Source organism: Oryza sativa, chromosome 3 (assembly GCF_034140825.1).
Source record: "Oryza sativa Japonica Group chromosome 3, ASM3414082v1".
NCBI classification, from domain to species: domain Eukaryota; kingdom Viridiplantae; phylum Streptophyta; class Magnoliopsida; order Poales; family Poaceae; genus Oryza; species Oryza sativa.
This window is the reverse complement of record NC_089037.1, coordinates 12,271,357-12,283,878: the sequence shown is the minus strand read 5'-3', so window position 1 is coordinate 12,283,878 and position 12,522 is coordinate 12,271,357. Positions and strand designations below refer to the sequence as shown.

The window sequence follows — 12,522 nt, the reverse complement described above, 5'->3', positions numbered from 1 at the left end:
ACCCCTGCCGCCCGGCGTCTATCCAGATTCCAGACTAGTCGCCGTTCCTCTCCGTTGCCCATCTAGATGAGTAGATGACGACCCAAGAAACAGGGCGAGGCTGCTAATGGCCTAATCCTGACTTTTTACGGTAAAGTAATGTCGCCAACCGTTGACAGGAAGCTGGAGAAGGAAAAGGAACTTCAACGCTTCGTTTTTTTTCTTTCTTTCTTTCTTTCCTTCACAAACAATACGTATAGCTGTGCAAGGCTGCAAATATCTGGATAATCGGGGAGGTGCGGATCGTGTTGGGCACTAATGAATCTTGGGTGCACGTTTTCCTGGAGATAGCACATGATTTGCAAAGGGAACCACGTCGTCGGTGGCTAGTAGTTATTTCAGTCATAATAAAATCTGATCGTGTCCGGAACAACAGCCAAGGAGCGGGGGCTTTTCAAATAGGGACAGGATCAAAGGACAATCATATTGGGTAGAAAATGCCATGAGTTGGTAACACTAACACATGGGGAGGTGGTCAAGTCAACAAACCTACCATCACAACAGGATGCTGAATTGTAGTAGATTGGAGAATCTTACAAATTGAATCGATATAAACTGTCAAATTGGCGTTAGTTTTGTTCAAAAATTGTTGTTCTTTCTCCTAGTATTAGCTTTAGGCCTCATAAATTCAGCACGAACGTGTTTCATGTTGAATTGCAGGAAGTTCAGGGAATCTGGTTCAACCTAATATATCTACTGCTATTATCAAGGGAAGCTTGTTTAGCGAGCAAATATACTACTAGTACAATTTGCATCCATGTTCCTTCAAAGAGAAAAAGGACAATATGCCACTCTATTCATTGGGCTTAGACGAAATGCCACCCACTAAAATGCAAAGGTTAAAATGTCACTCAATAGATGAGACCTTCAAAATATTTTGCCACTTTGAGGGATTTTAAGACCAAAATACCTTTGGCTGTGGAGAGAAAGGAAGAAAGAGGGGAGAGGGAAGCACCGGAGAAGGTCAAGTTGGGCGGCGTCCGTGCTCGCCGCCGGCGGGTGGTGAGTGCACAAGGGCGGAAAACGACGGGGGAGGAGGACAGCGGTGTCGTGAGCCCACGTGTGGGCAGCGTCGGAGGCGGCAAGCTGCGAGCGCGCGAAGCCATCTTGTCAGCGCCACCGTCCCCTCCCTCCCATCAGCAACGCCGTCCTCCTCCATCACTAGCGAGCAGAACGGTTCCCTTTCTTTTTCTCTCTCCACAGTCAAGGGTATTTTGGTCTTAAAATTTTTCAAAGTGGCAAAATATCCTAAGGTAACATGTGGTATTTTATCCTTTGCATTTTAGTGGGTGCATTTTGTCTAAACCCAACGAATGGAGTGGCATATTGTCCTTTTTCTCCTCCTTCCAAATCCCCTATGCACAAATGTAAAAGATGTTCCTTTCGGCAGCTCACTACAATAGAGGGGATCCATGAATTGATTTCTTTAGGCGCCCTCATTCAGAACGTGCATCTCCATCCAAGTTTGCCAGATGATATCCTTTGTAAATTCTCGCCTAACGGAAATTACATCTCAAAAAGTGCATACATGTTGCAATTTCAAGGCATCTTCACCACCATCGATTTTACGAGGATCTAGTCAGCTCCTACTGAACTGAAACATCGTTTTATTGGCTGGCTCATCTTGCACCAAAAAACTCTAACCGCACAAAATCTCCTTCAACGCCACTGGCCTTGTGATTGGATTTTCCCTCTTTGTAGGGAGGCTTTCGAAAACATTGCTCATCTTTTCAAAGAATGCTTTTTCACCATCAACGTGGGGAACAAAATTTGCGCTTGAAAGGGTTTAGGTCAAAACACTTTGCCTAACACCTTAGATTTAGAAAAGTTGGTGGAGTTTGCTCTCAACCTTTCGACCAAAAACCCAGCGAAAAAGAACTCCAGGGTGCCTGATCACCTCCTGGTGGAACATTTGGTTGGAGCGTAATCAACGTATTTTCAAAAATTTATGCAAGGCAGCCAAACATGGTGGCTTCTCTAATTTTGCAAGACCTCGTGTCACACTGCTTTCCAACCACCTTGATGTTTTTCTTGTTGTTCATTTTTTTTCTGTTTTTCCCCCTTTTGTTTGTCTGTACATACTTTTGTTTCTCTAATATATTCTGGCAGTCCTTCTTCCGCTGTTTCTTAAAAAAAAAAAAAATCTATAAAACGTAAGCACTTGGGTAGGAGTATGTGTTTGCCCACTCAACGTAAGCTCTTGGGTGGGCAAGATGCTCCTACGGCGGCTTCTTCTTTTGGCCAACTAATCTAGCAAGAATCAGTGAAAGTGTAAAACAGTAGCGCTTAACCAAATTGCTAGGTGGCATTTTTGGGACAATCCTGCCAAACCTCTCTCGACTGCCAAAAAAATAAAAAGTGGGCTGCATGTTGGAAGAGTTTGTTGACGTGGATATATATCTGATTGATCGTACAGCCAACTTGTGTTAGATAAGTGTGTCCGAACATAATTAATTTCTTTCAATTTGGTCTAGCAGAATTCCAGTCCATTGAACTTTGCTTAATACTAATATACAGTAATAACGTGATAACGACGACATGTTCTCTCTTTTTTTTTTGGGTCACTTTCGTCGTCTATAAGAACCCGGGCAACTCTCTACGCCATCATATACGTTTTACGCGCCTCGATCAGAAATAAGTTCACACAGCCTAATAAACCCCTCGAGAAGACAAGTGTAATCGCCAGGGGAAGCGCGCGAGATGGACGCAGCTGGCGTCGCCGCAAAGCCGTCGCTGTCGAGGAAGCCCTCGCCGTCGTTCCGCCTCCGGAACGGCAGCCTGAACGCGCTGCGGCTGCGCAGGGTGTTCGACCTGTTCGACCGCAACGGCGACGGCGAGATCACGCTCGACGAGATGGCGTCCGCGCTCGACGCGCTCGGCCTCGGCGCCGACCGCGCGGGGCTGGAGGCCACGGTCGGGGGCTACATCCCCGCGGGCGCCGCGGGGCTCCGCTTCGGCGACTTCGAGGCACTCCACCGCGCGCTCGGCGACGCGCTCTTCGGCCCCGTCGAGGAGGAGGAGCCCGGGAAGCAAGGGGAGGACGACGACGAGGGCGACATGAAGGAGGCGTTCCGGGTGTTCGACGAGGACGGCGACGGCTTCATCTCCGCCGCCGAGCTGCAGGCCGTGCTCAAGAAGCTCGGCCTCCCCGAGGCCCGGAACCTCGCCACGGTGCAGGAGATGATCTGCAACGTCGACCGCGACTGCGACGGCCGCGTCGACTTCGGCGAGTTCAAGTGCATGATGCAGGGGATCACCGTGTGGGGCGCTTGACGGCGGCGAGCGAGGCCGCCGTCCTTCGTCCTCTCCCCGTGTGTCATGTATGTATCCACGCATTGCAACGTGTCTCTGCTCGGCAAATTTTTCTTGATCGTCCTGTGGAATCCTCCTGTTCTTGACTTGATCTGCTTAATTGTAGCATTGAGAATTTTCTGTGACCACCATGAAATGCGACATTATAGAAAAAAAATGGCATGCGAAGATTTCATTGGTATTTACTCCGTTACTTAAACATTGTTTTTGTTAATTATTCCTATCCACATATATCTAAGAGGAAAGTTGACCAGCTTCACCACAAGTTTTTCTTTCTTCAATTTCGTGGTGCTTTCGTGCACATGCCTAGGCCTATCATTTCCCTTTGTGCGTTGACGTATTCAGCCGTCATTTGAATAAGCGTTTGCTTGAAGAAATGGCAGAGAAAGAAGAAATGGGCTTGACATGATTTTCTATTGAAAATATTGTGGACAGGTTTAAAACATAGAAATTTCGTAGAAAACCGTTCAATATTCTAACCAAGGGGAAAATCATTAGCACTAAACAGGGTTATAGAGAACATGGGAAGTTTGTTCTATGATCCTACTACAGGAATATAATATCTATGGAGGCCTTTGGAACAAAGGATTAGACATTACAGATTACTTTAAAGTTATTATCTAACAGACTAATCCATAGTAATTTTGGAAAAAAAAAATCCATGAGGTCAACTTCATGTTTTCATCCCCTTTCTTGAAAATCAACATCCCCCCCCTCCCCCTATTACATCCAAACCTCTCTTTTAAAGTACTCGTGTTTTTCCATCAGAATTTGAGAAGGCATTTCTCCTTGTTTTCCTCCTTTCTATTTTGAGTTCCCTTCATTCCAAAAGCTTAATTGTTTGAAATCTAATAGATAACTCTTTTAAATCCAAGGAGGCATAGAGTTCTCACATGGACCATTATCTTCTTGTTCTTTCATTAGTACAGTAGTGTACGTTTAAGCACATGAAGATTGCTAGGCCAACCTAACGTCTGCTTATGAATACCTACCACATGTTAATAGGAACTTGCATCAGCATGTTTGCATGCTCTACACTTTATATGATTACGCATTGCTTTCTTATTATACATGTTTGGCTTTAAACCAAGTTTTTATATGCCTTCAAGTAATGTACTCCATTGATTTGCAGATTCTGAAGCATCTGAAGATTGATCTAGGAGCTATAACATTACCCTTGGATTGTTTCAGTCAATACTGATTCAGTGTTTGTTGTATGTTGGTCATAATGCAGGTAATGATGACTGTAATTTCAGTACTGTTTGTTTAACTCTTGGTTTTACCCTTCACTAATCTAGGCATGTAGCCAGATAGGTCTTGTGCGCATCTGTGTCATTGTGTTCCTCCTAATCCAATAAGCTTTCTGTATGTAAGAAGAACAATGTGACCTATATCAGAACAATGGTCTTTTTGTTAATTAAAATTGTAATAAGCGTGTGCTTGGTTACTGGTGGAATGTTTTTTTTCCCTTTGTATCTATAACATGTTTTGAACAGGTATCATTGGTTTTTTTTGTGTGTTTGGGGGGTGGGGGGGGGGGGGGTTATGGAGTACGGTCATGAGTTATGGACAAAGTGTGAGATAACAGCATCCTATTACTGCTTCTAAATGAACACATGTCAATATGGCCTTGTTTAGATAAAAAAAAATTGGCAAAAAACATCACATCAAACGTTTGGACACATACATGGGACATTAAATGTGGAAAAAAAATTAATTGTACAGTTTGCATGTAAATTACGAGACGTTGTCACGATATGATTTGACAATGTGATGCTATAATAAACATTAGCTAATAACGGATTAATTAGGCTTAATAAATTCGTTTTGCAGTTTACATGCGGAATCTGTAATTTGTTTTGTTATTAGTCTACGTTTAATACCTCAAATATGCGTCGGTATACTTCAAAAACTTTACACCCAAAGAATCAAACACACCCTAAGCTTTAATAGTATATAGTTAGTGGTACTGATGTCTTGGGATAATGAAAATTATGATTATGTTGGATTACGAAATGTTATGATTATATATGACTAATAGAGAGAGACCTTCAAGGCCCTCGAGTCTTTTCTGTAATCATTGACAACACCAAGTTGTTTGCTTGGTGGCTGTTTCTGCAGAATGGAAATCATGTGCACACTATTGATGCACATGGTGGTGGTTCAGAAATTATATAGGACCTGGAAGACTGCATTTTTCCCGTGATAAAATTTACAACATAGACAGCAATGTGCATCATGAAGAAAATTATACCCCAACCACAGCCGTCCACAATCTTCCAAAACAAAACCACTGCTTATCTGGTATTACCAGAAAGTACAGCAACTCTGCAACTATTGTAGCTAACTGTACTCACAGCACCCCAAGTATTACATAGGCATTGTTAAAAATTTAGATTACATTTGGGCACTTGCATGGAAGAAATCTTACATTGCTCATATGGATTGCCGATCATCTCTATGCTGTTCCATTGCTAGACTTTGGAGGTAGAAAGGGCTCCCACCATCCATACTCATACTTGGGGTATGGAGCTGTCCATTTCTCAGGCTTGTCAAATTTCAAGTCGACCGGGTTAGAAGCCAATGCCTCCTCAAGCGTTTCTGCTTCAAATTGTTCTGCTAAGACCCTGTCTAGCCTCAACTTCATAAAACTGATAACAAAAGAATAAAATGAGTAACCTTGAGGATTGCCATGCTACTTAAATTGAAAGTAGTTAATCATGGTATCGGCAATTACAAGATCATTAAAAGTGTAGATGCTGGCTATTTCAGTGATTGTTTGGTCCTCTTCCTATCTGGAATTTTGGATGGTTAGAAGCACAACTGGTCTGGTCATGGCGATTCACACCATGTCGTACATCATGACATCCAGAAAATAATGTGATGCATAGTCACTGAGTCACATGCTCAGAGCCAAAATTCTGTGTATTATCATGTTGTCCAGTTTCGTAGTCCAATAAGATTGTCCCTTTCCCTCTATTACTTTTTCACTAGCTTTCTCATCAAATCAGTGTGTTCAGGATGCGAACGACTCATTACCAATGTCCACAACTCGAAATCCTACCCAGTTAGTATGGTGCGTGGAAAAAAATCAGAGAAAATTCCTCTGTGCCCTGACTAGTTTTCGCTCAATCATTTCTATGCCTCTGAATTTTTCCTATTTTCCTACATGCTCCCGAGTTTCATTTTAATCCCATATATACCTATTCCATTAGTTGACCGCTAGATTTCTTTTTCCAAAACGACAATATTACCCCTCGTACTTGTGTGCTAGCTTATTGAGAAAAAAAATACAATTCTCAATGGGAAAAAGGTTCATTATTTTTTTTAAAAAAAACAAATGGGGTATAATTCTTTGACCACAAATTTTAAAACTGAAATTTATCATTTTTAAATCATTTTCAATTCAAATGTAAGCCAAACAAAAATAGTTTTGGTTTCAAGTTCTTGATGAAATTTTGTATGAATTTTATCAGTATTTTGAAGTTTGCTAAAAATTTGAATCTTTCATATTTAGGGTCAAATAATTCCATCACTTTTGATTTTATCATATATAAGAATTTTCCACATCGAGAATTGTGTTTTTTCTCAATAAGCTAGCACATAATTATGAGAGAAGGGCAGTATAGTCATTTCAGGGAAAAAAATATAACGGTCAGTTCATGGCCAAATAACGGAATGGGTATGTAGGGTATCAAAATGAAAACTCAAGACCATGTAAGGGATGTGGCAAAATTTATAGAAGGGATTGAGCGAAAAAACAGAGGCACGTAAGGAATTTTCTCAAAAAATTAAGATGACACTTGTAGATCATTATCATGAGCCATGACAAAGAAAGACAGATCCAAGCATCATAGCAAATAAGATGGAGGATCACGTAAAATTCCAAAGGACTGTTGACTTGAGCAAAACTCAAAAGGTACACTCAGTGTCTTCGTTTACATAAGGTGTATTCATCCATTCTGAAATGTTTGACATTAATAAACTAACCAGCATCATACACAAATAAACAGAGGGAGTAGTTCTGAGTTTTTCCAGTCATATCAACACTACAATATACCTATGCCTCACAATACTTCACAAGGACTACAAAAAACTTTTGTACTTTTGCATTTGAAACAGGATCTTGACCAAATGTTAGAAATGTGCCCGGTGAAACACATCAAACTTGGAAAATGGACGTTACAATTGTACAGAACATTACGGGCTCAAATCTGACTAGTTGCTCTTATAAGAAAAATATTCTACTATATGTCTATATCCCTCCGCTTGCATTTGCAAGAGACACAATTTACTGTTTTGTGGGATATATTTATAGCTGCAGAATGTGTTTACAGTCGCAGGATGCATATTTCGTGGGAAGCATTTTACAATCGCGAGTGCAAGTCCGATGGACAAGGCACTACTAGCATCTTTGGCTGTAATTAGTGCTATATAAGAAAACTACTGCTTATTTGCAATAGTTTGGCATTTCTTATCCCTGAATTTGAAGTTTTTTCAACAAAAAAAAAAGAAGAATGCTTGCATATTAACCAAACTAGGCATTTTGGCATCGTCCTTATTTTGTCACCAGCTCAGAACATGTACTGAAGCAAATGTATGTCGGCGTAGGATCAGCAATACCGTAAAGCTCTATTTAAATCCACATTTGATGAGTGGTAAGAGAAATGAAAAACTGTTGATGTTGTCATCATGTTGGTTCGGTGCTTTTGCAGTTTGTACTTTGTTCTCTGCTGATCATAAGTCCATAACACACTACACACAGGTAATACCGTACTGACACTGCGACTCTTTATGATAGGCGTTTTAATTTCTGTACTAGACATGTTTTGTGTTGTACTAGTAATTAGCTTATTATTAGCATCGGTTGCGGCTGCAATTGAAACGATCGATGGAGGGAGGGGGCACTGCACTTACGTGATCCAGTTGCCGTCGGTGGAGACGAGCGCGACGGCGGGGCGCTTGAGGCGCTTGGTGATGTTGGGGAACCTGTCGAGGAACTTGGGCTCCACCACCAGCCAGAAGTCCTGCTCCTTCTCCCGCTCCCCGTAGAGCCGCAGCTTCTCCTTCAGCTGCTCCTGGAAGTGCTCCTCCTCGTCCAGCATGAACTTGGCGTTCGCCACCAGGAAGTGGTACTTCTTCGGCTTCGCCTCCTGCGCGCGCCCAATCCACCACAATTCTCCGTCTCAAACCGGGACGGGAAAATTATCAAAATTAGGGCGGGAGGCGAGGGGCGGTTTGGTTTACCTGATCGGGAGGCTCGGGGGAGCCCTGCTGGTCGGAGTCGACGGCCACGGCGCGGAGCGACAGGCGCCGCCGCCTCGGCTGGCACGAGACGGCGGGCGGGAGCGCGAACCCGGCGCCGACGCGGGGCAGCGCGGCGCGGGACGGCGCGAGGGTCGCGAAGGGGCGGAGGGACAGCGTCGCGGGAGCCACCATTGCCCCACTCGCCTCGGCTGCCGAACTCGGGGACGGAGCCGAACTGAAGTGCTGAAGCTGGTCGTGTCAGCTCGGAGAGGGGGCTTGAGGTCGGAGGACGACGATGGACGGTGAGCTTTAGCCTTATCTCTGGACACGAGGGGTGGGCGCCTTTAATACTACTGTGCCGTGCCATTACTGGTTAAATGGCTCCATGACAGCACACGGGTTTTCGCACTGTGCCGTTTTGAGGCCCATAGATTTTTTTTTTGGGCACACGTGGACCCTACTTTGGGTTTTATATAGGAATAAGTTCATCTGAGGTCCCTCAATCTCTATATACGATTTCAGGTCTAATCCCAGGCCTCTCACTGAGCCACGTGGCATCACGCTTGCGCTCCATCCAAATTCTCAGCAGGAGAACATGCCACGCATTCAAAATGTCCCATAGCCGTCCGATGACATACGAACGGTGAGAAAAAGGTCCAGCGGACCTAAATATAAAATGCAAGTTTTAAGAAGGGTTTTTAAACAAAATGGACAATGCCATCTAGAAGAGCCTGGAGTAGAGGAAAAAAATCCCAGAACCAAAAAAAAAGAAGGGGCTGTCTATATAGGAATCGAATGATTTCTGAAGCTCCAATCATACAGATTTTATCTACCATAGGATGCACATCCAACAACTCAGAAAAAGTGATACAAATAGATATTACACTTAAAAACAGATATATTATTTGATTATTTGAACGCCATTTTTTTAAAGCCTAAATCCAGATCCAGATCCATAAAAGCCCAAATCCATATCCAGATCCATAAAAGCCCATTAGTAAAAAGAAGGCCCAAAATACAAAATTTGAATCAAACACAAATAAACAAAGCCCATGATTTTTTCGCCCATGCGAATTATTTGAAGGCCCAAGTCTATATCCAGATCCATAAAAGCCCATTAGTAAAAAGCAGGCCCAAGATACAAAATTAGAAGCAAAACACAAGGAAATAAAGCCCAAATCATAATCCAACAGCCTATCCAAAAAAGTAGTAGGGACCAAACTTGGAAGCCAAGTAGATGAAAAACATGTCACGTGAATCAACCATGTATGGGACCACACTTTTCAATCCCCTACTTTTCAACAGCACTACTAGTTCACAAACAGATCTAGCACGAATCAAACATGGAGCTAGGAGAAGAGAAAGAAGAGAGAAAAAGAGGATCCAAATCGCAGATGGAAGGAGAGAGTACAATGTCAGAATCAAAGAGTAGTTCTATAGGAAAGAAGAAATCAAAGACAACTTCTGAACAGAAAGTTGAGATCCATACAAAGGAAACACAGAATCTGGAGAACACAAAGAAAAAACAAGAGGAAGGCAAAATCAAGAGAAACAAGAAGGCTCCAGTTCAAGGTTAGTTCAAGGCTCCAATTCTTATCCCCTATATACAATTCCTGAAAAAGATCAAAGAGAGAGTTTAGGTCAAATATATAATTCAAAAGAATACATGAAATTGCTGAATATGTCAAATGAAACAAGGTTAACAATCCACTTTGCTGGATAAATACAACAACTCAGAACTGAAAATTTCATATGTTTGCTCTGTAGATCTGAACTATGTAATGTTAAAAGTAAAACTACACTGCATTCAGTACTACAAAACTGCATTCTGGATGATAGTATTACTGTGTACTATTGATGAATACCAAACTAACTTTATAAAAAAACATGACAGATTGATTAGTCTTCCAACCTTACTGAATTTCACTCTGAAGATATCACAGTCATACAGTTATACAGAAATATAACAACTAGGCCATATAGCATATCCTGAATTGTCATACATTCAATTTTATCAGCATAATCACCATATTAAACTAATGACAAATTCAAATCTCAATGTCAACCACTTGTCTCATCCAACTCAATATTACATAAAAGTTCAATATCTCATACAGCACAAACAAAAGAGCCAATTCATATGAACTCACATCTTAACATGTTACTGTAAAAAAGTAATAAAATTACATACAAGAATCACAGTAATTCTAGTATTAACTCATTGTAAAAAGATTAGTTCAGTAAACAAAATAGTTTAGCTCACACAATCATGCACAAATTCAGGAACACATTCAAGATATGTTTTAAACTCAAGACTATCTCAGTTCAATGTTTCTCTCATCATCAGATAACAAAATGAAGATTTCAGATAATAGATCATTATTGATTTGTTCAATGTCTCAAAATAGAATATAATGAAACTAGTTACAGTGAACTTGTATTACAAATATATAGAGTGAACACTACAATTTCAATTGAAAATACATGTAACTACAAAGAAACAATGTAAAATTCATATGAAATCATGATCTAATGCAGTTTAATCTCAATTTCAAGATGATTTCAGATTTTTCGAGCAAAAAACAGGGTATCAAATACTTCAAAAGTAGTACATATGTAAAAACCAAAACAAATCATATCTAATTGAAATAGAAAGAAATAGAAAAGAAAAAGTGCCATCAGATATTATAAGAAAAAGTGCCATCAGATAGTTTGTTCCATAAGTAAATTTTAACTGGAATTACAGTAGCATTACACTCTAATTGAAATACTTATTTACTGTAACCGAAGGTCGACGCCGCTTCTTCCTCGACGCCGTCGCCGTTCGTTGATCTTCCGCCGCCGTTTTGGTCGCCGGTGAGTTCGCCGCGTCGCCCTCTACGTCCTGGTGCCCTCCGTTCGCGCCGCCGCGCCATCGTTCGCCGGCGAGCTTGTGCTCCCGAGCCGCCGCCGGTGGTGACGTCACCGCTGACGTCATCGTCGTCGTCTCTCGTGGTCCGGCCGTGGATCGGTCGATCTCGGCCGTCCGTTTTGGATAAGATCGATCTCGGCCGTCCGTTCCCGTGAACCGTCGCCGTGCGCCCGGTCCACCGCGAAACCCTAGCCGCTGACGCAATAAATCCCTTTTTCCTTTTCAAAAATAATTCATTATTGCGTCATAATTCAATTAAAATCCATATAAGTGTTTTAATCCGATTTAATCTTCAAAAATTCATAACTAATTCATCTTAGCTCGGATTTAGTTGGTTCAAGTCTCTAAATTTTTCTAAATTTGAGATCTACATGTTAAAAATATCCACATGTACTGTTCATGCTTGTTTTTGTGCTGTTTTGGTGATTTTGCTCTTTTCTGCTTAGATTCCGTCGTTTCCGGAGAGTCCGTTTTCGCAGGAGAAGAGTTTGAAGAGTTCCAAGGCCAGCAAGGCAAGTCACACAGATCCCAAACAACCCTTTGAGCATGTTGATCCCGTTTAAAGCTATCGTTTCTATTCAACTATTGCATTTATTTTCGAATGTCATTGGGTGGAATTAACCTATTGTTTGTTATAGCCCTTTTTGTTCTTGATTACTTTATTCCTTGATACCTTGGGTTGTTATAACTTGACTAGTTGGGCTATATATATATTGGTTCAACTAGATGTATTAGATATAATTGCTTAGCCCTGCTTAGAAACATTAGCACACTATTGGGATAACTTAAGATTTACTATTATTTAATGATGGCTTAATGATAGTTCACGATGGTCAATCGTGATTGGTTAATTAATTAATGTGCCAACTAAAACCTGATAATGGTGGGTTGTGAGCACATGGTTTTGATGGTCGTGCTCATGACAATTAAGGACCGGTTCACGAGTTTCGGTTGTGAAACATTAACCGTGCCAACCACAAGCCAGCATGGGCAACGGCTTTACCTTTTGTATA

The 12,522-nt window shown here is 41.6% G+C and overlaps 2 protein-coding genes across 3 annotated transcripts; one reads left to right on the top strand and one right to left on the bottom strand.

Moving 5' to 3' along the window:
* Positions 1–2,645: 2,645 nt before the first annotated feature.
* On the top strand, positions 2,646–4,818 carry LOC4332731 (probable calcium-binding protein CML27). Of its 2 annotated transcripts, NM_001417663.1 has the most exons (2): positions 2,650–3,359; positions 4,484–4,818. In NM_001417663.1, exon 1 carries the CDS (start codon positions 2,740–2,742, stop codon positions 3,310–3,312), a length of 573 nt encoding a protein of 190 aa, NP_001404592.1. In that variant the 5' UTR covers positions 2,650–2,739; the 3' UTR covers positions 3,313–3,359; positions 4,484–4,818. The 2 variants fall into 2 exon arrangements, with proteins under 2 accessions (NP_001404591.1, NP_001404592.1); NM_001417662.1 differs by lacking the exon at positions 4,484–4,818 and having other exon boundaries at positions 2,646–3,476.
* Positions 4,819–5,511: 693 nt separating this feature from the next.
* On the bottom strand, positions 5,512–8,915 carry LOC4332730 (uncharacterized). Its single transcript, NM_001417664.1, has 3 exons — positions 8,599–8,915; positions 8,269–8,504; positions 5,512–6,002 (listed from the first exon to the last, which is right to left on the bottom strand). The coding sequence occupies exons 1-3, from the start codon at positions 8,788–8,790 to the stop codon at positions 5,810–5,812; spliced, it is 621 nt and encodes a 206-aa protein (NP_001404593.1). The 5' UTR covers positions 8,791–8,915; the 3' UTR covers positions 5,512–5,809.
* Positions 8,916–12,522: the final 3,607 nt, after the last annotated feature.

What these genes read in the sequence shown, in the direction of transcription:
- LOC4332731 (NM_001417663.1), top strand. Translation starts at nt 2,740, where the DNA reads ATGGACGCAGCTGGCGTCGCCGCAAAGCCGTCGCTGTCGAGGAAGCCC.
- LOC4332730 (NM_001417664.1), bottom strand. Translation starts at nt 8,790, where the DNA reads ATGGTGGCTCCCGCGACGCTGTCCCTCCGCCCCTTCGCGACCCTCGCG. An exon ending in CCCCCGAGCCTCCCGATCAG is followed by an intron (nt 8,505 to 8,598) that starts GTAAACCAAACC and finishes GGGCGCGCGCAG; the next exon opens with GAGGCGAAGCCGAAGAAGTA. An exon ending in ACCGACGGCAACTGGATCAC is followed by an intron (nt 6,003 to 8,268) that starts GTAAGTGCAGTG and finishes TTTTGTTATCAG; the next exon opens with TTTTATGAAGTTGAGGCTAG.